Raw genomic sequence first — 24,471 nt, forward strand, 5'->3', positions numbered from 1 at the left:
ATATTAATCAACAACTATTTTAATAATCAAATAATTGATTTAGTCACTGTTTTGAGCGAAAATACCAGAAATTCTCTGGTTTCAGCTTCACAAATGTGAACATTTGTTGATTCTCTTTGTCATATATGATAGTAAACTTAATATTTAGGGTTTTGGACTGTTGATTGGACAAAACAAGACATTTCAAGACATCACCTTTAACTCTGGAATATCATGAAACTTTTTTTTTTTTTTTTTACTTTTTACTGATATTTCATAGACAAAATGATAAATATATCGAGAAAATAATCGCCAGATTACTCGATAATGAAAATAATTGTTAGTTGCAGCCCTAAACAAAACATTTGAGGTCACATCTTGGGTTTTGGGAAACGGTGATCAACATTTTTTTAAAGACCAAACGACTAATCGAGAAAATAATCAACAGATTAATCGATAATGAACAATCATTAGTTGCAGCTCTATTTGACAACATCTTTGCACAGGGCTCAGAATTTACTTTCACCACTGAGTGCGACTGATATCATGGCTTGTGTTTGAGTTGAAAACTTTAAAGGACCAGTGTGTAGGATTTAGTGGCATCTAGTGGTGAGGTTGCAGATTGCAAACTCATGGACGGCCCTCTGTAGAGCCAGTGTTTGGTTTGTCTTTTCTGGGCTACTGTAGAAACATGGCGGTGCAACATGGCGGGCTCCGTGGAAGAGGTCTCGCTCTCCATGTAGCTATAAAGGGCTCATTCTAAGCTAACGAAAACACATCGATTCTTATTTTCAGGTGATTATACACTAATTAAAACATACTTATGAATATTACGTTCCATTTCTGACGAGTCCGTTCCACTAGATGCCACTAAATTCTACACACTGCACCTTTAAATGGCACAAAGAAGAATTTAACAGTATTTTCATACATCTCAGAATTCTTCATCATTCGCATTGCGAGTCAAACGGAGCTCTGTGTGAAACGAACGACCGACAAATTTTAACGCTGACATCCAGCTCGACCCCAGACCAGTCACTCTCTCCGCCGTCCACCGGTCGAGACTCAGAGGAGTGGTTGGGGATGTTTCTCTTTCCGCTCAGACCCCGAGTTTGTTGGCTTGTGTCAGCACCACCTTGAGCACGGGCATAAAAGCCGACGTCTCGCTGAAGTTGCTGCTACTGACGATGTGGGTGTGGATGTTGAGGCCCTCCGTGTAGGATCGAGACTCTATACTCCTGGCTATGTTATGCAGTCCTCCGACGATGGCGGGAGAGAGCTGCGGAGAAGAGCAGAGTTGTGATAAGTCAACACATTATCACAGAGCATTAACATTATCCTTTGTAAACTTTCTAAACTGCAGTTATTTTGCAGGATGTGCTGGAGATGTGATCATCAGCATAAACAAAGCCCTAAAATCTCTATATAAGACAATCTGTTCTGCTCTGTGTGCAAGTTTCATTTACAAAAATGTCATTAAGGCACCTGATTAAATGGAAAATTACTGAGAGCTAAAACAATTAGGTGATGAATCAATTAACTAGTCAACTATTTTGATAATAGCTTAATCCTTTCAGTAATTTTAGAGGCAAAAAATGCCAAATATTTGATGGTTCCAGCTTCTAAAATATGACAATTTGCAGCTTTTCCTTGTCTTACTTGAATATCTTTGGGTTTTGGACTTTTTGATGATTTTGTTTGTGCCTAAAAACAATGAGAAAATTGAAGGTGACAACTCCTCTGTCAAATCTGAACAAATCTGTCAGATACTCACTGTCTGCTCTCTGAGTTTGTCGTAGAGCGCCTCCAAACGTTTGTTGGCATCATCGAGCTTCCTCTTGGTTTGCTGTTAACAAAAAGAGTACGTTAGACACCCGATGATGTACTTTGGTGTTAAGAAGAGATTGATTTAACTGCTATCCGCAGCAGATAGACTCACAGGGTCGGTAGCTACAGCCAAACACTTCTGGATGAGACCCTCGAACGTGGTCTTCAGGACCAGGTGCTCATCAGGGATGGGCTTCTTCATGATCTTCTCAGCAGGGATGGACTGCAGAGGCTGAAAGGGTCAAACAGGGTCTAATGAACTCTTACAGCCATTCATCAAAATCTCTGAGGGTGACACACGTTCACATGTTAACACAGTAAATTAAAAACTAAATAAATGAGGATATTAAGCCTCAACTTTAAGGACAAGACACTTCGTCACAGACACTTGTCCATCTAAAGAAACAGATTCATCAGATCACTTTTTTTTACGCTCCAGGCCCTCTTCTATTGTCTGGTTTGCTTAATGAAGCATAAACTTCACAGGTGGCTGTTCAAATCACACAAATCTCCTGCTGTTCATATGTTGTGTACTTATTGACGGTATCTATAATAATGTATCAAGCCCCCCCAGTTTCTAAACTTTTCTAATGTTTCTGAATTAAAACATGCAATATCCTGTGTCAGAAACAGTAGAAAACTGAGTCAATAACATATTTTCACCCAGTTATCTTCATATTCTGTGACATATGAGAGCTGCAACGACTAGACGATCAACAGGATATTACTTGCCAACTATTTTGATAATCAATTAATTGTTTTAAGTAGTCATTTCCACATTCTGTGATTTCAGCTTCTCAAATTTTAATATTTTCTTGTAATTTTTACTCTTCTATGATAATAAACTGAATATCTTTGGGTCACCTCAGGTTTTGGGAGACAGTGATAAACATTTTTCACCATTTTCTCACATTTTACGGACCAAACAACTACTCAATTAATCGAGAAACTAATCGCCAGATGGTTAGCTGCAGCTCTACTGTACCTGTATGACGTCTCCTGTAGGTGCTCCTGGGGCACCCTCCATACTGGTCTTGGGCATTGCTGGGTTCATAGTTTGTGGGGGGAGCTGCTGCTGCTGCTGCTGCTGCTGCTGCTGCTGCTGGTGCATGCCTGAGTAGGGGGCCTGGACACCGTGCGGGCCCTGGACCCCTTGCGGGCCCTGGACCATGGCCTGAGGGGCCCCAGAGGACACCGGCTGGGCCTGAGGGTCACCTCCCAGTGGAGCCATGATGGGAGCAGTGATGGGGGCAGGTGGGGTGTAGTGCTCTGGAACCTGCTGAATAATATTAAATATATTTCATTTAAAACATGCAACATCTTCATTTCTGTCTCTATCTGCAACTTGGATGCAGACGGAGATGAACAAAAGTCAGATTTTCAGATTTACCTTCTTTTTTAGTGGTCTGCTCAGAGCTGGAGGGTCGTTCCAGCCATTCTGAGGCCCTACAGGAAGAAAAAAACAATCCTAATCATTCACTCACTCTCACACTGCGAGACCACAGTATATGTTATGTTTTGAAATATGTCTGATAGAAGCTTCAATTTGTTATTCATAGCTTTGATTGCAAGACTTGACAGATGAATCCAATAATCAAATCTATGCTGGTGCAATGATTGAGTTGCAAATATAGCAAATAAAACTATTTCATTTTGATTAAAATAAAGCAATTTGTGATCATATAATGATTAAAGTAGTTTTCATTGTATACTAATTTAAAGATTTATCAAATCAGTCCATGCAACGTACCAACTGGAAACAAGTTGTAAAATTTTTAAAGATAGTGATTCCAGCAAACTGTACGCAGAATTATAATCATCATCCGTCCCTGTTACCTCAATCCAGGTAATGTTTTTAATTTTTCTTATTCAAAGGTAACTGGTTCTCCTGAAGTTGTATGAATTAAAATCTAATTCATATTTATAAAGTCATTAAGTTCAACCTGGGAAAGCTTGTGTCCAGACAGTTGATGAACTCTTCTAAAACTAGAAATACGATGATGATGATGACTCTCATTGTTGAGTCTTGCTGAAAAAGACTAAAAGTTCTTGCATCACTAATTTTACGTTCCTCTGCCCATAATGGCCTCTTTTTATCTACTGAAGACGACTTAGAAGCAGAAAAATAATTATTTTGAAGCAGATAAAGTGAAATATATAAAGTAACAAAATAAAAATCTTAAAATAAATTAAAACTAGACATCTTGATGTCCTTGACATCTTTTATAAGACACAATCTGCCTTTGCTTCTGTATGGAGTTTGCAGTGGAATGATTCTTCTTTTATACAGTTTAATTACAGTTTAATTAATTCAATCAATTTATAAACTGTTTAAAAAAAAAAACTATTAAAGTAAAGTAAGTAAGTTTATATTTAATGATGCATTGATAAAATTAAAGTTAAAAAAAGTAAAAAGATTATTAAATTTGCCAATCAATAATTCTACTTTCTTATTCTGACTTTAAATGATGAAATAATTATTAAATTCTAAAATCCAACTGCAAAATTGACTTTAAAAAGGCTTCTTTAAATCGATTAAGAAATAGAGACTGTAAATGTTTAAGCAGCAGACATGTCATGAATTGTGAAATGAAGTATAATCACTAGAGTACTTCTGCATATGTGAAAAAGTATTAAAAAGCCTTTTGTAGAGAAATACAATTAGTGAATTAATGGACTGACTGACTGGCAGTTAAACGGAGGAAATGACAACTAGAGTTGAACATACAGGGTGAGAGAGTCAGTGAGGATGAGGATGATCAGAGCCATGCAGACCTGTTCTCTGAGAGGCGGGGATCAGCTCAGGGGAGAGCTGTGTACCTGAGACTCCGCTCGGTGGAGGCGGCGGCGGCATGTACGACACAGGAGATCCTGGCCCGCCATGCTGGAAAGACGCTCCGGAGGAGGGAGGAGCAACAAAGGAGGAGGAGGAAGAGGAAGGGGCGGTCGGAAAGAAAGGACGATTGGAGGGAACAGAGGAGGAAAGGCACTGGCTGATAGGAGGTTGCCCGGGATAGAAGGGTGCTGACTGAGAGGGGACGGGATGCGTGTACTGAGAGAGAAAGCCGGGGGGCTCAGCAGGAGGTGGAGCAGCAGAGGAGTATTGAAGAGGGTTATAGATAGGTGCCCCCCCAGCTCCAGGTGGGTATTGGTTGACCTGGGGGTAGGCTAGGAGTCACATGGGATACAATAGATGCTATTAGTGAAAAACTAGCACAGTTGCAGGTTATATTAAAGGATAAGGCTGCGATTTTCTATATATTTCTTATTGTCAACAAATCTCATGTGCAGAGCCGAACCAACAATCTACTAACAAGTATTGTGTGTGAATCCAAAGCCTGATATATCTTATTCCTCTGTGCCGTAGACCTCCGTTGTTGTCCAAAAACTATTAAAAACACATTAATGAGTCACATTGCTGCACTGGGTGACATGTTTCTTCATCATGGTCATGTTAAGTTTGTTTAGAAACGGCTCCAAAGTCTAATAACAGTGATCACATTTTCAGTCTCCAGAGAGTAGTTCTGTGTAAGGCAGACGACACTGAGCATGTGCAAGAACAAGGTTCCGTTTACAGCTTTGCTAGCTTGTTGTACAAAGTCAGGAGGTTGTGATATGTAGCACAACAAGCTAGTGTAGCTCAGTACTCAGTAGTGTCTGCCTTACACAGAACTACTCTCCAGAGACTGAAAACTTGATTGCTATTATTAAAGTGACTGTATACTTCTTCAGACATGCCCAACCCGTTAAACCCTCTCCCACTGCACTATTTCGACGGGGGATTCACGCAGAGATTGGACAGCTATGCGGAGGTGAAATAGGGAGGAAATTCTCTCTCTAGCTTTTTCCACTCATGACGCAACTATTTTCTGTTGCAAACGAGTGCAACGCTATGACTGCCTTCCAGGAGAGACTGCGCTGTTATCTCCGTATTTAAACGATATCACGTCTCCCCCGTCTCCCGCCCCTCTCTGTGATGGTCAGCTTTTCACTCTGCCTTTGGGAGAAGCCTTTGGAACAACTATAAACACATTTGACTTCCGACATGGTCAAACAACACGTCATAAGGGCTGGTTTGGCTCTGCATGAGATTTGTTGACAATATGAAAAATATAGAGAATTGCCAGACATATCCTTTAACTGTATCATGCAACAGGACAGACTGAAGAAATATACAGATAAAGACTAGATTTAATACAGTACATGCTAACGTGCTTTAAGTTTAGCTCAGGACTCAACAGGCAAAGAAATAAACACACTGAAAAAAATATTCATACCTTGTGTTAGTGACTAATATTAACTTCAACAGCACAGAACAGAGCAGATATTATAGAGTCAAACATTTCCAAAATGAAATGCTTGCCACGGCTGTGTATAAAACTTGCTTGACAGTTAGACTCAGAAACAGTGATTTTCTCTAAAGTTAATAACCTTTGTAGTAAAGACTTAAAGGTGCAGTGTATCATATTCATAAGTATGTTTCAATTAGTGTATAATCACCTGAAAATAAGAATCGTTGTGTTTTTGTTAGCTTAGAATGAGCCCTTTATATCTAAAGAGGGAGCAGGTCCTGTTACACGGAGGCCTCCATGTTGCACCGCCATGTTTCTACAGTAGCCCAGAACTGACAATCTGCAACCTCACCACTAGATGCCACTAAATTCTACACACTGGTCCTTTAACTCTTCTGCTTCAGTTGCTTGTAGGGTTTGTAAAACACTTACGCTGGTACTGATGGGAGTACATGTAGGCAGGAGTGGTGGAGGCTGGAGGAGGAGCAGTAGCTGGGCCAGAGGCTGGCAGCCCATAGGGGCTCGAAGGCTCCACCTGCGGACGCAGAAAAAGAAATCTGAAACTGGATTTTAAAATAAAAGATAAAGAACTGACCACTGAGCTCCACAACAGAGGATGAAGCTTTTTTTTTCCCGCTGTAAGAACAAAGTTAGGTGTTGAGTAAGAGCAGAATAGTCAGTTAAATAGTTGAATTAACAGTTCCTGGGTGGGAAAATCCACAAATAAAAAGGCATGCAACTACATTCAATGGGATTATGTTTGATTGTGAGGAGCAGCGTGCATGTTAGCAGGGGCAGACAGATGTTAGAGTGTGAAGAACAAAGACTAATCTCATGCAGTTAATCACATTCATAATCAGGGTGCAGGAGAAACAAATGACTGAGTGGAGACGCTGCATGCATCACAGGCTGAGGAGACGGAGGAGAGACAGTCTGGCTGATTTCCATTCTGGTAATTATGCTTCGCCTCATCTTCCCTCCTCCAGCTTGTGACCCAAAAACTCATCAAGGTTTTTCCAATCTCTTAAAAGCGTCTGAGAGGAGATGAAGAGGCACGTGGAGGAGCTCAGAGTGAGGAACCGTAGATGTATCGTATGTGGAAGATTTTTACTGGACGGCAACATCTCCTCAGTGTTTATTGGTTGGTCAGCTGATCTGACAGGATGGTAAAAGGAGCAGTCGGCTGTTGAGGACACAGCTTTAGTGTAATACTAATATTATTGCATTATCTGAATACTGCAGATTAGTCAAACTACCTGTGGAAACAGGAATAACAGTATCATGAGTAAACAGGTGTGTTTCCATCCACCTGTTTTTATTTGTATTTTCAATTTGTGTATAAAAAAACCCTGAGTGAAATGAGCATAAAAAAGCTTTTATGCTTGGCTGAGTTGGAAAGTTGGTGTACCCATAAAAAGCAAAATGCAGCAAAGTACGATGGAAACAGTGTAGCAGAATAAATCATGACGTACATGAACGTGACTCAAACTTCCACTGAAGAGACAAAAATAAATCTGTGTGGAACGATGAGGAACATTCCCCAAACTAATAAATGAAACGTCATGTTTCCATCACGTTTTCCACATGGTTTTCCATCGTTTGTGCTGCAACTTTTAACTCTTTTAATGACTGATTTTAATTTTTTTTTTTATTCTAACTGGAGAATTAGCACCACCAGCAGTTTATCTCAACAACCTAAACCCTAATATTCACATAACATCTGAGATGGAAACACGCTTTAATTCGATTTTTCTTTTTGCTGACTTACATTTGAATGGAAACCTGACTATTGTCTCATTTAGTGGATAAAAAAATCCTCCATCCTCATGTCTCTTTCTCACATCTCTCTCTTGCATCTCGGCTGGAAGGAGCTAATAAGCGAGTGAGGGGAGCAAGGAGTCATGTTAGCTGAATAGAAAGCACCCTCAGAGTGTCAGAAGAACAACAGGAAGTGAGGTCATGGTCGGTAGCAATGGGGGGGGGGGGGGAAGCATTACCACAGACGTATCACAGCAGCCAAACAGAAGAAGTCTGGGATTTCAGGCAACTGGTCAACAGTTTGTGCAAGAACATCAGTAAACATCAGTCAAGGTGTGTGTCGGGGTTGGTTGGGCGGTTAAGTATACCTGCTGGTCTGAGGCGGTGCCTACTTGCGGAGGAGGAGGAACATTGGGGAGGGCTGTGGGAGTTTGGTTACTCCAGGAGGTGACAGTGGAGGCAGCCCTCACCTGAAGCACACAAAGACACACAGCACATACCAATGATGGCCGCACCATGGAGGAGGAGCGGGGAGGAAGAGGGAGGAAGGGGGAGGAAGAGGGAGGAAGGGGGAGGGAGGGGGGGACACCAAACAACACCACAACAAAGCATTGGACAAGTGGACAGAGCCAGGGTTCAAATTACAGGAACACAAAACGTTTGTAACATAAAAAGAATCTGCATTTTACCGCTAAAGCATTTGGGAATCGGCATGTGATTTAAACCCTGGCTAGAATGGAAATAATCCAGTTAATGAAATGACTACAACACAACAGCAATGAGCGCTTCAGGTGGTTAGTTAGTATGTGACCTGGAGAGTCTGCCCTTAGGTTTAATAAACCCTGAAATCTGCGTGAGTCCTGATGTCTGACAGACAAAAAAAAAACACAAATTTGAGCCTCGCTATGTGAGGTCAGGGGAACATACTGGTTGGTAATACTGCGGCTGCGGTTGCGCTGGTGCGGAGGCAGGTGTAGGCATGGGAGCTGGAGGTGCTACGCTGGGCTGAGGCACCATGGCAGGCTGGACCGGAGTGAACGGGTGCCGGGGCAGAGGAGTTGAGATGTGCTGAGCCTGAGGAGCCGGCATCCGAGTCTGAGCTCTCGGGGTCTGAACCGGAGCCGCAGGGGCGACCACCGCCGCCGCCGCCTGCTGCTGCCCGAGAGCCCGACTGAGTCGGTCGCGAAGCTGCTGCACGGCGACCTGGACGGAAGAGACGAGGAGAGGAGAGAAATGAGAAAGGTGGAGTTAGGTTAGTCTGTGGCGAGACAGCACTTTGTGAAATCACATTACCTGGAGTATTTGTAGTTTAATGAACCGGATTGTTTGTTTTTTGCTTGACAAATTGTTCTGTTCTGTTGCACTAAATTAACATATTACAACATGTCACAACTCTATGCATGCTGGGTTTTCCTTAAAGCAAAGTCTGCAATTTCACAGTCCTACAGAAAGTTTGCATAAAAGGCTCAAAAAGTCCGTTCCAGCTCTGGACCCTCGCTGACTTAGTGAGAGTTTGCCCCAAAGTCTGTGAACGCATGAGGGGAACATCTGAGTTTGAGTCTAAAGTCAACACTCACTGCTTAATTGTAAATAATTAGTTTCACAGTTAGTTTTTAAATTTGTCATTTTGATTTCACACATTGTCATGAGTGATTTTTCACTCAGTGCATCATTCATGTAACAAGACAGAGAACAATACTAACTAATGACAGACAGTAAGAGAACTACAACAGACAGTTTTATTGAAATAAAAGTTCCTGTGTGAACTAACTAACATATGATACAGCGTATGTTTGATTGTTACCTTATTAAATAATTCTACGTTAATTTATCAGTCACTTCTTTTTTTTCTATTTTGATGCTATTATCTCTATTATTTACTACCGTGGTCTCAGTGAAAAGATTCTGCTGAAGTCAACACCTGAACAGCTACGAAATTCTGTTACAAGCAACTAAGTCGTCATCGGCAATTCCCATCTCAAGTGAACGCAGCGTATAAATCACACTTTAAAATAACACCGAGCGAGCATGTCAGTGATTGTCATAGTCATCATGAATGTAAAGGTACGGTTTTTCTAGCTGTTCTGCTATGGTAACAGTTAATAAGGAATGACTTGCTTGAGGTAAGTGTACATTTCTTTGTGACTAACTTGTATCCTGTTTTTACAAAATTACAGAATAACTTCCACACTACCTTCAAACTGAGCTCCATTTGAACTTACATACAGCTGCTGCAGGTGTGTTACATACCTGGTTGGTGTTGTCAGGCAGGTAGGTGATGGCGGTGGACAGGCTGCCCTGGGAGGCCAGTAAGTTGGCGTACTGGCTCATCTTCTCAGCCAGCAGGATGCCGATAGCAGCGGGACCAGAGCGCTGAGTCAGCTCGACCGCACGACGCATCACCACCACTTTCTCCACCAGGTCCTGAGGGAAAGAAACACAACATTTTATATAAGCATGATTAAATAATAAAAAAAGAAACATTTTTTTGGTCACTTGGAGGTAACAGAACAACATGAAAAGACAAAATTCGACATATTATTACAGGGTTGTTGGCAGTTATGGTGTTAGCAAAACTTTTGCCAGTTTTTACACATCCAGCAGACAGACGGCAACATTAGCATTCACTTGGAGTCTTGTTTCTAACCACAGTTTTTGCTCTGTTTTGGTCTTCCATCAACTCCTGAGGGAGATATCTGGCTCTTTAGTTGCTGAAATACTCTGCGGTCTTCACGAGATAGTTGCTATATTTGTCCATCTGCTGTTTGGTGAAAACAACATTGATGAGGGAAGCTGAGGGAAACTGCAGTTAGGTGATAATTTTCTGTGGGTTTCTCACTGCGAGTGCCACCTGAAACATTGCACTTACTGATCTGATTCATTGTTGATATAAAAATATTGTTAAAAGTGCAGCTGTAAGATGCAAAGCTGGAGTCCCTCTTTCTACACACTCCCTGCATACACACCTGCAGAGAGAGTGGACAGTGTCCGTCCTGCGCTCTGGTCCAGCAAGACACGAGTTTCTCCACGTTACCGGCACAGATGTAACACAGACAGGCCTGAGCTTGAAGCTGGGCGTCCTGCGCTGCCTCCAGTCTGCCCCCGAGAAGGTCTAACAAACAGAAAAGTTCAGTTAGCGAGCACAGATTCATTGACATTTAATAAAAAGGACGGACAGCACACACTGATGAAACCCTGCGGACTACATGTAAGGTGGAGCACAGGAATAAATGACCCCAAGAGACTAAAATGAAGGCCTGTCAGTAACACTTTAGTACATTGAGGTCAATCCAAGGTATCCTTAAACTAACCACAGAGAGAAGAGAACTCCTCGGGCTGAGCGTAGGTCATGACAGCAGCCAGAGCCTCCTTCCAGTTCTGCAGCTCGCACGTCTTCAGGATGTCGTGCCAGTCCTTCATCACCACTGCACTGATCAGCTGCAGGACAAAAACACGGTTACGTCATCGATAATAAACTCTGAATTAAACACTTAGTGTATGAATTGAACACTTAGTAACAGGAAAAAATCCTCCTTGGTTGTTACCTTGGTAATCTTGCTGTGTGTTTTTGTGAAATACTTCTTCTGGGTTCTCTCCAAGAGGTCGGCCCCGCCGGCGATGGCCAGGATGATGCTGTCTGCCATACGGTTGTCATGGAGACAGAGCTCCACAGCTCCCTCAAAGTCTCCAGTCAGCAGAGCTTGTGTGATCAGTCCGTCCACGTCTGGCACACAAAACAAAAACAGGGTGAATATTTTTCAAACCCTCTCTGGCTGAAGGTGATACTGAAATCTGCCGCTGTGGACTGACGTTATAAAACCTTGAAGGAGTGATTACCTTGACTGATGCTGAGACTGACTCCTTCTGCAGGAGCTGGAGCAGGAGCTGGAGCTGGAGCTGGAGCTGGAGCAGGAGCTGGAACCTCAGCGGGCTCCTCGACTGGAGCAGAGGTCTCAGCGGGACTGAGCTCCTCTTCCACCGGTGCTGCCGTCTCCTGAAACGCCAAAAAAAAAACAACCTCCCGTGAATGTCTCATGTTTAATTTCCTTCCCTCATGTGTTGTCAGTTAAAAAATGTCTGTCTGCTGCCAATTCAATATTTCTACTTGTGCAGACATCACCTGAACACACATAACAAATTAACAACTAGAATCAATACTATGCTGATATATGAGCAATATACGTCAAACATTATGATAAAAGCTCGATAACACCCGACACTTCTGCCCATTAATTTAATTAAAAACAATCTATTTACCCCAGTGCGGGAAGTAGAAATAACAGACAAACAATCTGATTATTCAGTTTGCCTTAAAGGCGTTTACACACCCATACAGGTGTTTTGAAGTTTTCTGGCTGATTGAACCTCATCTCAGATTGAAGATGGGCAGATCTACGCTGGAAATTATGTGAGGCAAACAGACTCAAACACCAGATGCACACAACTAACACGAGAGTCTGGATTAATACCCACACTTCCAGTCTTGAGAAGTGGATAGTGATAGCAGGCAATTGTGTAAAAAACGCTAACTTGCTGTAGACTTAACGAACACTTGATGCACACGTCCCCCAAATACAGCTTCAGTGTGTTATTCAGATCTAAGTGTGTCCCCCAAGCTATACGCTGGTTTTAGGACAAACAATAATCAACATACATGAAAAAGTTGAAATGTTACTATGTTGGCTTCAGGGTGAATATTATTATTTATTTCCAAACACTATGCAGGTACCTACAAATTTGGTTATCTATAAATATAAATATGTTGATGAGCGATAAGAATGATATGGCACACCTGACACTGTAAAAAATAAAGATTAAAATGTTATCATATTTGTCTTTTATGCACAGTAGACCAACATGGTAGATATTGATAACTTGATTCAATTGTTTTAATAATTGTAACTGTCCTCTGATTGTAGCTGTGATGCTGTAGGATTAGGGTTATGGGTTATGGGTTAGGGGTTAGGGGTTAGGGGTTAGGGGTTAGGGGTTAGGGTTAGGGTTAGGGTTAGGATTAGGATTAGGATTAGGGTTAGGGTTAGGATTAGGGTTAGGGTTAGGGGTTACTTATTTGTTCATTACGTGGAAATTAAATCAAACAAAAAAGGCGTCTGAGATCAGCTGAACTGTGTATTTGAATGACTGATGGAAATAAAAACAACGGGCACTAAAGCACTGTGGCAGTTACCAGAAACTTGCAAGTAAGCACTTGACTAGTCACAAATACCTCAAGTGTGGGTACTGGGACAGACCAAGTGTGAACATGCCTCAGTGCTGAGAAGAAGTCTTATCAACCAAAATAATTTAAATCATCTGTGTGGGTTTACTCTGGGTGTGCAGGGCCTTTCATGGTGCTTATATTAGTCATTATGAAGGCAGTTAGGGCTAGAAGATAGCATCAATGTAAATGTGACATGATGATGATAATGTACCTCTTCCAAGGGGATCTCCTCCTCCTCCTCCACCTTAGCCTCCTCCTCAGCCTTCTCCTCAACCTCCTCCACAGCCTCCACCTTGACATCCTCCTCAGCCTCCACCTCAACATCCTCCTCAGCCTTCTCCTCAGCCTCCTCTGGGAGAACCTGGTCCACATTTGCCTCTGGTTCACCAGTAAGAGCGTCCTCTGGATCTGCTGCGGCTGGCTCCTCGGTGTCGGGGTCAGGAGCGGAGGAGTCCAGTTCGAGCGTGGCGGCTGGCTGAAGGTTCGCAGCGGCAATCATGTCGAACGCTGCCTCTGGAGTGTCGACAGGCGGCACAAAGCTGAGGTCTGCAACCGGCGGCGCAAAGCTGAGGTCTGCAACCGGCGGCGCAAAGCTGAGGTCTGCGACAGGCGGCGCCAAGCTGAGGTCTGCGATGGGCGGCGCCAAGCTGAGGTCTGCGACAGGCGGCGCCAAGCTGAGATCTGCAACGGGCGGCATGACGCTGAGGTCTGCAACAGGCTGCACGCTGGCTGGAGCGGGCACGTCCACCTAGATTTCAAAGGAAAGAGTTGTGCACCAACAGGTTCGGAATTACACACAAGATAAACTCAGACAGTGATGGTGTAAAAGCAAGTTCAGCAACAGGCACAAGCACATCAACATTAAGTTCAGATTAATCGTTGGAGTCAGGATCATGTTTGAGTTCAGTGGTGGAAACAGAAGTACGAGGACGGATCTGCATCCACAGAAAACAGTGATGCAGAGAGAAATAAAACATAAACCTAAAGCAGAATAAATTGTTGCGAAGAGTCAAATGATTTCCAGCTTCCTCTGAGTAGTTTCAAAAAGTGAAGTAGCTTTACTAGCAACAGACCAAAGCTTCATCATTATGAACACTTGCAACACTTCCTCATTGCAAAACCAGAGACAGACACGTACAGTTTGCAACAGTTCAACAAAGAACTGTAGCAGCAATGGGAGCAGAACTAGGCTGTAAGTCTTGTTGTGCTATCAGTGAAAGGATGTGAACGGCACAGTAAGCAGGAACAAATGGAGTGCATTGGTGTGCTAATGGGGCAATTTGGAAGCATCTCAAGTAATTATGAAAGCACAGCAGTGTCTATTGTAGTCCACTTTGTGAATTAAGTTCGATTTTTTTATATAAATAAAATCCCTCCGTGTGCATTTTTAAACATGTTTTGATGCGTTTTGTAAAAGCCGATAACTTCGTTCAAGCAGGATCATATATCACATCATTAAATAATTAGAAGCTATAATAACCAACATCAAAAAATTGCATCATCATACATTATCGTCATTTTAGCCCTATGGATATAATAACAATAGCGCCTTTCAGGATACTCAAAGATGCTTTACAAAGGAAACAACAAAACGAAATGAAATTATGTCCATGATATATGTAGTTATAACGGAAATTATACTGTAACTACACAGAAAAACTGCTCTTGAGTTAAAATGTATGAGAGTAACGTACCTTTGGAGGATCAGCAGGCTTTTCCTCTAGTGCTGCTGAAATCTGACAACAAAAAGGACACAATTATCACAAGATGTAAGGAAAGACTCTTGAAGAAAGTTTACATTTTCAGCAAATATATATATATATATATATATATATATATATATATATATATATATATATATAGTAACATATGGGGCATACATTAGCCTAGAATATATATAAAGTATATGTCTCACCTTTAAAGCTAGCTCCTCTTTGTTGTAGCCCAGAAGTTCCAGGAACTTGCTGCGGATATCACTTTCAAAATTAGCCTGAAAACAGAAATAAGTCACATTTAAACAACATTATTCATATGAAAAGTGTTAATTTCCAAGTGTGTTCACAATTCTTTGACTAACAGTGAGTTTCATACCTTGAGGAAAGACCAAACCGTCCTTTCAAACTCATTTTCGGCTGCGTCGACCTTCTCCTGGCAGAAATCCACAAAGCTGCCAGCGCTCAGGGTGGCCTGCAGCTGATCGGATCGCTTCAAAAAGGCCGTTTCCGTAACGACCTGGCTGACGTGTACGACGTGTGAAGCGGGCTGCTGAGGCTGCTGAGGGTTCGGCTTTGTGTTCTCCAGAGATACCAGCTTCCCGCCGAACTGGGAAATGAACAGAAGCCAAAAGAGTGTTAAGTGCATCAGATGGTAAAATACAGTCAGTCAGTCCTGTAGAAAACTAAAGAGACTCACAGCGAACGATGCTCCTACGGGTCTGCGGATCCACTTGGGGGGCTTCTTCAGGGGGTTGACTGTCGCTGGAGGAGCAGCGGTCTGAGGCAGCTGCAGCGGCGGCAACGTTTGTCCCGTCCCGAAAGGATCCATGTTACCGAACGAGTTACTAATCTGTAACAAACACACAGAGATTGTGTAAGTTTATTGTGTGTCACATTGTGCAAGACGTACTATGTTTAATTAAATCTTTATTCACAATCTGTGTCAGACCGGACGATATCAGTTTGAGGCTGTCTGTTATGTCATGTTCAAGGAGCTGAAAGGCCCTTCCTCCACCTCCTCCTCATCCTCTCTCTGAGCCAGCAGAGTCTCCTTCACACCACATTGTTCGCTCTTTGTTTTTTTTACTCAATAAACTGTCATTTGTTTCATCTAATTCAACCTCCTCATTCATGTTACTTCCCCCTCAGAACCGGAGTTGCAACACCGTCAGATTGTGTGATGAACGTGTTACGATGTGAATAGAAAAAAAAAAAAGTAAATAAAAGCAGAGTCATGTTATCAGCTCGCGTCATCCATCTGCAGCAAAGTCACGCAAACTTCTTTTTTGTTTCACCGCTATCATTTTGGTTTTTGTGTGCCATGAATGTTTTAAGGAGATCGAGTGTCTTTTCGTTTTCATTTCATGTCGTATCCTGATTGGTTGGTTCGCAGTCAGGGGTCGTAGCAGCAGTGAGAATCTGGTCTTAAGTTTCCGACTGTCAGAATGTTCCCTGAGGATGTCTTTGACAGATCTAGGACGCCGTTTTGGATCGACAACCAAAGATTTCACTACGTTTCTCTCATGATTTCGTCTCAGACTTCCCCAAAAAATCACCATGTGAAAGAGCCTTAAGATGACGGAAATCAGTTCTGATGATGCGCAGCACTAAAACAAAATAAATATGTGCAAAGGTCGTGTGAGTTCAACAGCAGAAGTGTTCGCTGAACTGTTGAAACTCTCGGTAACACCCCCCAAAGCATCAAGTGATCCAAGACTAACTGAAAAGGCGTCAATGAAAACACAGAAACAGTTGCAAAATAATAAAAGACGAGGAAATTTCATCACCATATTTGCTATAACACGCCAGGATCACTGTGAGTCCAGCAGTTTATCTTTGTTTGCAATCTGCTGTAGAGCAGCAATGAGTAGTTGAGAAAATAAATTGCAAACTATTTTAATAATAATGATTTTAATTCATTTTTTAAAGAGATAATGTCCAAATACTCTGATTCCAGTTCACAATTTTTTTAATTTAATCTCCTATAAGAATAAACTGAATATCTTTGGGTTGTGACAAAGAAAAAAAAAAAAAGACATTTGAGGATGTTTTGGGAAACAGTGATCGTCATTTCTTCACCATTTTTAGACATTTTATAAACCAAAATTGAATTGATTAATTGAGAAAATAATTAACAGATTAATTGATAATAAGCAGCTCTAATCTGCTGATTTTCCAGGTAAACTGTAAAATCTACCGCAGCATCTTGAACATGCTGTCAATCAAATGTCATGCAGTTTATTTTCACTCACTTATTACTTTTAAGCACAAATTTCCAGTTCCAGAGTATCTTATAATTAGATTAATCACAACAAGATCATATTTTATTTACACATCTGTTTATCTCACCTGGTCGGCCTGTCTCTGGCTCTGCGCCTGGTTGCTGCCTCCCATGATGGAATAGATGTCGATGTATCCGTCAAAGCTCGCGGCCGACAGCACGGCAGGGTTCCTGGGGCACCACTGGATGTCGAAGCACCACTGGCTGCTGGTGGGCAACTCGTACAGCACCTGAGGATTCGAGCCGGTGATTTAATTACATCGGAGGACGAAAGTAGAACAAAAGGTCTTCTCATCGGTGTAATCTACAATAACCTGTGTGTGTGTGTGTGTGTGTGTGAATCATATTTTACCTCTGCTGTGTTTGGATTCCAGCACAGTATCCTGTTGTCCTTCCCGCAACTCAGTAGCAGCTCGGGATCAGCCAAACTCCAGGCGATGGACAGGACACCCCTGCACATAAACAACAGTACGGTTATGTCTTAAATAGCTGCACAAATTTAAAAGGACAAATCCCACAAAAAAGACCAGAACCAACATGGTGTTGTCTGTGGCTCTCAGTCTCACGCCCACTGGTTCCTACTCAAGCGTAAAGCCGAAATTTTACTTTCTGCATCCGTGAGTACCCAAAGGTCCACGTGATGTAAAATTTCATCATCAGGGGGTGCACGTGTAGGCTCTGTGCTGACATCTGTGTACCTTCAACGTTGTCTTCCTGAAGACGCCGATCTACTGCTGATGTATTGAATGCGTCCTCCAAACGGACTCCAGAGGACAGTATAAACAGAACTACTACTTATCTGTAACCGTCCATGTACGTGTCCGCTCGGGAGTATATCTGTGGCTTAAATGTCACAAATATATACTTTCATTTCTAAAAAAAAGGCTTCCTGAATCAGCTGGGCGCTGTAGTTTCTAGCAAATGTTACTCAAACAGAAGTAAACAGAGCATGTTTTAAGTGGCGGATAAATACATATTTGGTGCTCTGGTGAGTATTTTCCAGCGGCAGGATGACGTTTTGTGGGATTGAATCAAAATAAACTACAGTGTCTTTGTTCATCGTTATGAAGGAACATGTCATCCAGTGCAGCCACGTGACTCACTGATGTGTTTTTAATGGTTTTTGGAAAACAACAGAACTCTAAGATATATTCAGCTTTGGCTTCACAGACGATATTTGTTAGTAGAACCAATTCATTGTTGGTTTTGATCATTTCATAAACATATAGATCATATCTCCAGCTTTATCCTTTAAGACAGCAAAGAAAAGGTGAAAACAGATGTGTTTACCGTGTATGATTCTCTAAAATCTTGAGAGGAGAGGTAGCAAAACGTAAATCCCACATCTGGATGACCGGCATCCGATCGTCCTCGGAGGACAAGACCAGCTGAGTGGCCACTTCTGGGTTCCAAGCCAGTCCAGAGCAATGCATCTAAACCCAAACACATAAACATTAACGTCGACTGTTTAAGTTGAGTAGACACTGTGAGTAAATTTAACTTCTTTTTTTTTTTTTTGGTCAGGACAGCATGGGTACGACTTCATCTGAACAACGTACTCTGTTGCTGTGGTCGCTGACTTTAATAATGAGGTCGTTCTTGCGGAGGTCCCACACTGAGGCTCGGCCGCTGGGGCTGGCAGACGCCAGGATGTGTTGCACCTGTCTGTTCCATGACACACAGCTGATGTCCTCCAGAGGCTTCAAGACAAAAACAGCAGCTCTTATATTCATGATCTGTTCGTTACAGTCATCCAAACTGATAAAAAACATTATTTACATGCATGAGATGATACAGATTATGTCCAAAACGTCATCTGATGACACAAGAACAGACATGAATGCACACATCAATGTTCAAAATGTAAGAAAATAGTCATTATCACTTAATTATAGTGACATCTGACAGAATAATTAAGTCAAATTACATATAAAAAGTTACTCAAAAGATAATTTACACTCCCATAAATAAGAAACAAACATTTTGACAACAGAAAGTGCAAACATTAGTCAATTAATCTATTAGTTGATCAAAAGAAAATTAATCTGCAACTGTTTTCTGTTAATCAATTAATCCTCAATTTTGAAGCAAAATGCCAAACTGTTAGTGGTTCTCTAAGCTTCTTAAATGTGAAAATTTGCTGCCTTTCCTTGTTTTACAATCATGTAAACTGAATATTTTTGGCTTTTAAACTGTTGATCAGACAAAACAAGACATCTGATGTCATTTTTCACAGTTTCTGAAGTTTAATAGACCAAACAATTAATCAAGAAGATAATTGGGAGTTTAATCAATAATGAAAATAATCTTTAGTTGCAGCCCTTAACAGGAAGTACAGCTAATTGAATTGAATAAAATGTAGGCTGTAAGTTTTAAAAATGTACCTGAGTTTTAGGTCCCGGTGTCATTGGAGAGCCGAAGTTATTCATATCCCAGATATAGATTTCAGACTCATTCCCGCCTGATGCAACCAGGTTTGTCTGCAGCACAAAAGAGGACAAAAACACTAAATGAGTCACCGCATCTCGTCCCAGTTTTAAACCGAGAGCACGACGTTGGATTCACAGACGCCGGAGTGGAACGGGAGCGTACCTGGAAAGGGTTGACATCGAGCGCTCTCACTGGTCCCGTGTGCCGCTCGCTCTCGGCGATGACCACGTCGCTCTCTCCCGCCATGATCTTCGCAGGGTCGTACAGGATGACGTTGCCGTTCTCGCCTCCTGCGATGAGGACCCCGGATGGGTGACTTTGGTTGTCCATTCCATAGGGAGCCCAAACCAGTTTGTGGTATCTGTGGGGAGGAAAAAACACATGTGTGTCGTGAACAGCAGTGTGAAAAAAAAAAAAAAAAAACAGTCGTCAAGAAAGCGGCGAGCAGCTCTTTTCTACCTGTGAGAGGTGGACAAGCTGCCACATGATTTCATGTCCAGTGATGGTTCAGCTAAATCCAGCTCAAAAAACTCCAAGGAGGCATTAGTGCTGAAGGAGGCATCCAGCTGCTGGGCTGATGTTCCTGGAGAAAGAGCGAAGGAAACAGAAAAAATGACATGAAATGAAAAATTATTTGATGGTTGCAGAGTCTTAAATGATGCTGCTTCCCTGTGAAACTCACCATGGACATTAAACACTAGACCGAACCCTCCCCAGACTCTCAAAAACTCTCAACACTCACCTTCTTTAAAGACGCTTTTAACGCTAATAATCAGCTCTTAGTCCGATACGTCTCTTTTACTGCCTTTGTTTTCTACTTTGAACATCGTGTGCTGCAGTGTCTTTCCTGCTGCTCTGTTGTTGTTGTTTTGTGTAACTTCTTCTTATCAATACATCTATGAAAAGCGTCTTTGAGTGCCTTTTAAAAGTGTTGTGTAAATAAAATGTGTTATTTTTTATTAGTTTCCTTTTGCTACATTAAAGTAAATTGGATATCTTCAGGTTTTGAAATGTTGTTCGGGTAAAACGAGACATTTAATGACTTCACTCTGGGTACATTTTTAGTTGTTTTCTGATGTTTTAATTAATCAATTAACTTGGAAAATCAGCAGATTAATCGCTGATGAAAATAATTCTTAGTTGCAGCTTCATTCGGTCACGTGTCACATGATATGTTGATGTTACGTCGTCACATGGACTCCTGCGTCTTTGTTAAGATAAAGGACGACGATGGAAACATTTCTCGACATGTCAAATAAACTTAAATAAATACTTCACTGTTACGCACCAGAGTCTGTGTTGTTTTTTTTTTCAGTACAGGACAGAAAACACAATATCAGCAGCACAACATGTAGGCAGACATAACAAATCAACACTTTTTTTTTTTTTTACTGTACAGTGCTGGAAATTACGCAGCCACATTTTTCTGTTACTGACATTTACCAGTGGATCGACAACAAACTAATTACACGTTCTGTGGCTCAGATTAGTTTAATTAATTTGTGTGTATAAATGTCTGGAACACTTGACAAAAAAAATGATATGATGTCTTGTCAAAACATCAAGAAGCGACAGCAGCAGGTCTGTGCAGGCGCTCGCTGCGTGCTCATACCTGTTGCCAGGTAGATGGGGTGGTGCTGTGCAGGACTCCAGCTCTGGATGGATGTACGCTTGATCTCTTTAAGTTTCATCCTGGAGAAAAAAAAAAAAAAATTAATGAGTGCACTTCTTGAGAAAACCTTCCATTTTCACTATAACGTAATTACAGCAAATGTAATGTTGTTTTCTCTGCATCTGGCTTCTGGGTGAATCACCACAGATAATGATTAGTTCCCATAGAGTGAATACAAAAGAGCTTATATTGCTGGGTTTTACATTATAGTATGTTTATACATTAAAAGGATAGATTCTCATGTTTTCAAGTCTGTCGTAAAACAACAGTCAGGCGCCCGAATGAATGAAATGATCTGCATTTAAAAGTTGATCTGAAGCTAATATGGTGTCTTTTTGTTACTATACTTCCACTGCAGCTCTACAGGGAAGGCAAATGTGGCAGATATCCACTTGATACGACTAACTCAGACTGCTGAAGCCTCCTATAAGCTTCAGATCAACTTTTACATGCATATTTGCACAAAATGACTGTGTGGACTCACTGTGGATTTTGCCCCCCCCCATCATTTACACTGAAAGCACATTTGAAGGGGATCATTTAAACAGCCGGTATGAACAGGAGGAATGATTACAGCGAGGAAAATCTCTTTCACTGTTCATATAGACACCTGACTGTTGTTTTAATACACAAAGGAAAAAATGCAAACCTGTCCTTAAGAATGAATTGACTGAATTTAGTCCCTATCACATTATAAGCAGGCTTCTGAACCCTTTAAAGACAAAACGAGCTTAATACTAATGAGTCAAGGCATATGGTCATAATAACATGTATGTGACGACCTTTGTTATATGTAAATACTGCATTTTCTCCACTCTGCCCCTTGACTGTCGGTTTAATTGCCTTGTTATTGCAATAAATAAACCAGCCTTGTAGCAGACAAAGGCCTACTTTGACTGACAGTAATGATCACATGAGCTTTGCACTGTGGAGCTGTCTGACAGAAATGATTTATAAATGCATTATAGCTCTCAAGAAGCCAGAGGGAAACCAGTCTGGGTACTTTTTTCGCAGTCATAGGTTATTAAAGGGAGAGTTAAGTAGAAGCTAACTGCAAGCTAACAGCTGATTGATCAATTAAAAGATAAACAGCAGGTGAAATTAAGTCGGTTAACGGCAGAAACGCTCCGTAAATATAATGTCAGCTTTTTTATCTGCTTGTTAGGACTTGGTACTTTGTGTCCTAAAGCTGCAGGGAGGATATTACGTTTTGTAGCCTGCTAGCTGCCTGTGCAGGCAAAATATACCAGAGTGAAGACAGTTTACACACTCAGATCGTATTACTTACCTTCCTTTCTTCTTCTGCTGCTTCTTACATGAACGCACACATAAAAAAATAGGTGACAAACAAACAACAAACAGTCCTCCACCCAGAACAAGTTCCCGTTTCGGTTCTGCTCGCAGGATTAACGTCTGTAGAAGCAGAAAGGAGGTTACCGGTCCCCGGCTGCAGACTCCAGTCGGATCTCCACGTCCCCACTGGGCTCCATCAACGTGGCACTAAGCAACACACGCCTCCTCCCACGAAGAAGAACAACAACTTCCGGGGGCCGTCCTATGCTAGCCGTTTTTTTTTGTATTATTCCTAGGATGACGAAGTAATGACCCGCCCTACTCTGCCTGAGAAGCGGAGTCATCCTAGGGAAAAAAAGATTAGCGTCCTGCTAGCCTCGCATGCTAACTATGCTAAATTTTGTAGCCATATTTTTAATTGTCATTTCTATCATAAACATAAACTTTCTGTTAAAGATGTTAACACAAAGGCATGCTGACCACCAGTTTTAATTGTTTGTTTGTTTTTGGATCTGCTTATCTCTTGTATGACATTTTATTACTATTTTATTAATGCTATTATTGTTTTATTTATTTTTTGTTTTCTATTTTTCAGTTATTCAGCTCAATTATTTATTTAATTGTGGTAATTTTATATCACTGTCTCTTTGGGTTTTATTGTATGTAAACATTTTGTAAATATTGTTTTAAGCTATACAAATAAAGTTATTATTATTAATAAAGTTATTATAATATATTTTGTCAGTTTATAACTCCAGCAGATCTCTCCTGTCACAAGTTGAAATCTCCTCCATGTGTCTATAGAGCACTCTCAGAGTCTGGTGAGATGGCATTCAGCGTTTATGCCCCTAAAGAATAAAACTGTTTTTGCCTGCTGAACTTGCTCCAACACTGTTCTTTCAAAACCAAATAGAGACCTTCTTTTTCACTCAAGCATTCTCTTAAATGAACACACCGTATTTGTACAGTATGTGTGTACGTTTGTGTTTTTATGTGTATGTATGCATGGTTGTTTCTGTTTATTTGCACATTTTTGCTGTTTTATTTTGTTTTTATGTACACTTTAACACTTTAAACTGCTTTTGTATGATATGATGCTATACAAATAAATTTGAATATATGTCATATCCTTCATGATTTTTTGAACTCACTAAAATCTCTTCACAACAAACAGTATATGCAATCAATTATTTTATTTACATTTTTTAAAACACAGAATTGCCTTTATTTAATTTTAATGTATTTACTGTTATTTTATATTTCCTGTATTGACTTGATTATAATTTTAACTCATAATGTTTAACATTTGGACTGTGATGAAATGGAATATGTTATGATAGTCTTTTTTTTTTTTTTTAAACTATGCTACATTTTTAATATTTGACCCTTTTACAGCAGTAAAAACACCCTGACCAACCTTTTTAAGCCAGAAATCTTATGACATTAACAAAAATGTAAATATTTATTTTTTATTATTTATGCGAAATGTAACAGATTAAATTTGACCCCTATTTATTCAAAAATGTTGTTGAATTCTTCACATTCAGTAAAATCCACTGAAATCATGACGGCTGACAAATAATGTCAAACCCAAAAGAATAAAGTCTCTGCTCTCTGAAAGCTTCATTAAAGAAGTTCATTTTTTAAAATGAATTTTACCTCTTTGGGCATTTGTTACTTAAATCAAACCATCTCTTTTCTTTAAGGAGCCTCAGCTAGACTCCCTTTTGTGAGGCGTCACCAGCCAAAAAGCTCAGGAGTCACTGGTTTAATCTTGCTTTTATTTTTTAGGTTGCAGATTCTTGACTTGCAGGTAGTTTTAGAACTTTGACCATGTTTAAACATAGACATAATAATAGTATATAAATAACAGAAAATCAAAAAAGCATAATATGTCCCCTTTAATGTAAAATCTTAATCTGAAAAGTAAGCAGTAACTGCTGGTGTACATAAATAAAGATAAATGTGGTGGAGTAAAAAATACATTATCCTCTGAAATGTAG

The 24,471-nt window shown here is 40.8% G+C and overlaps 1 protein-coding gene across 4 annotated transcripts; it reads right to left on the reverse strand.

Moving 5' to 3' along the window:
• Positions 1 to 1,017: 1,017 nt before the first annotated feature.
• Positions 1,018 to 22,721, reverse strand: sec31a (SEC31 homolog A, COPII coat complex component). 4 transcript variants are annotated; one of them, XM_044333243.1, is made up of 28 exons: positions 22,464 to 22,721; positions 21,116 to 21,195; positions 19,963 to 20,086; positions 19,666 to 19,864; positions 19,458 to 19,553; positions 18,633 to 18,773; positions 18,364 to 18,506; positions 17,426 to 17,525; positions 17,142 to 17,303; positions 15,490 to 15,642; positions 15,169 to 15,399; positions 14,993 to 15,067; positions 14,772 to 14,813; positions 13,289 to 13,825; positions 11,694 to 11,850; positions 11,402 to 11,580; positions 11,168 to 11,294; positions 10,823 to 10,968; positions 10,107 to 10,280; positions 8,784 to 9,059; positions 8,225 to 8,326; positions 6,531 to 6,633; positions 4,627 to 4,974; positions 3,197 to 3,252; positions 2,792 to 3,085; positions 1,919 to 2,038; positions 1,754 to 1,825; positions 1,018 to 1,258 (listed from the first exon to the last, which is right to left on the reverse strand). In XM_044333243.1, the coding sequence occupies exons 2-28, from the start codon at positions 21,192 to 21,194 to the stop codon at positions 1,079 to 1,081; spliced, it is 4,416 nt and encodes a 1,471-aa protein (XP_044189178.1). In that variant the 5' UTR covers position 21,195; positions 22,464 to 22,721; the 3' UTR covers positions 1,018 to 1,078. The 4 variants fall into 4 exon arrangements, with proteins under 4 accessions (XP_044189178.1, XP_044189176.1, XP_044189179.1 ...); XM_044333241.1 differs by having other exon boundaries at positions 4,582 to 4,974; XM_044333244.1 differs by lacking the exon at positions 8,225 to 8,326 and having other exon boundaries at positions 4,582 to 4,974.
• Between the last annotated feature and the right edge of the window lie 1,750 nt (positions 22,722 to 24,471).

This window comes from Thunnus albacares, chromosome 18 (assembly GCF_914725855.1).
Source record: "Thunnus albacares chromosome 18, fThuAlb1.1, whole genome shotgun sequence".
Classification (NCBI taxonomy): Eukaryota; Metazoa; Chordata; class Actinopteri; order Scombriformes; family Scombridae; genus Thunnus; species Thunnus albacares.

Excerpts from the sequence above, each read along its gene's own strand:
- sec31a (XM_044333241.1), bottom strand. The coding sequence starts at position 21,194 with ATGAAACTTAAAGAGATCAAGCGTACATCCATCCAGAGCTGGAGTCCT. Across the intron at positions 15,643-17,141 it reads GCCAGAGACAGGCCGACCAG|ATTAGTAACTCGTTCGGTAA; the intron begins GTGAGATAAACA and ends TGTTTGTTACAG. Across the intron at positions 3,253-4,581 it reads CCCCGCCTCTCAGAGAACAG|GGCCTCAGAATGGCTGGAAC; the intron begins GTCTGCATGGCT and ends TTCTTCCTGTAG.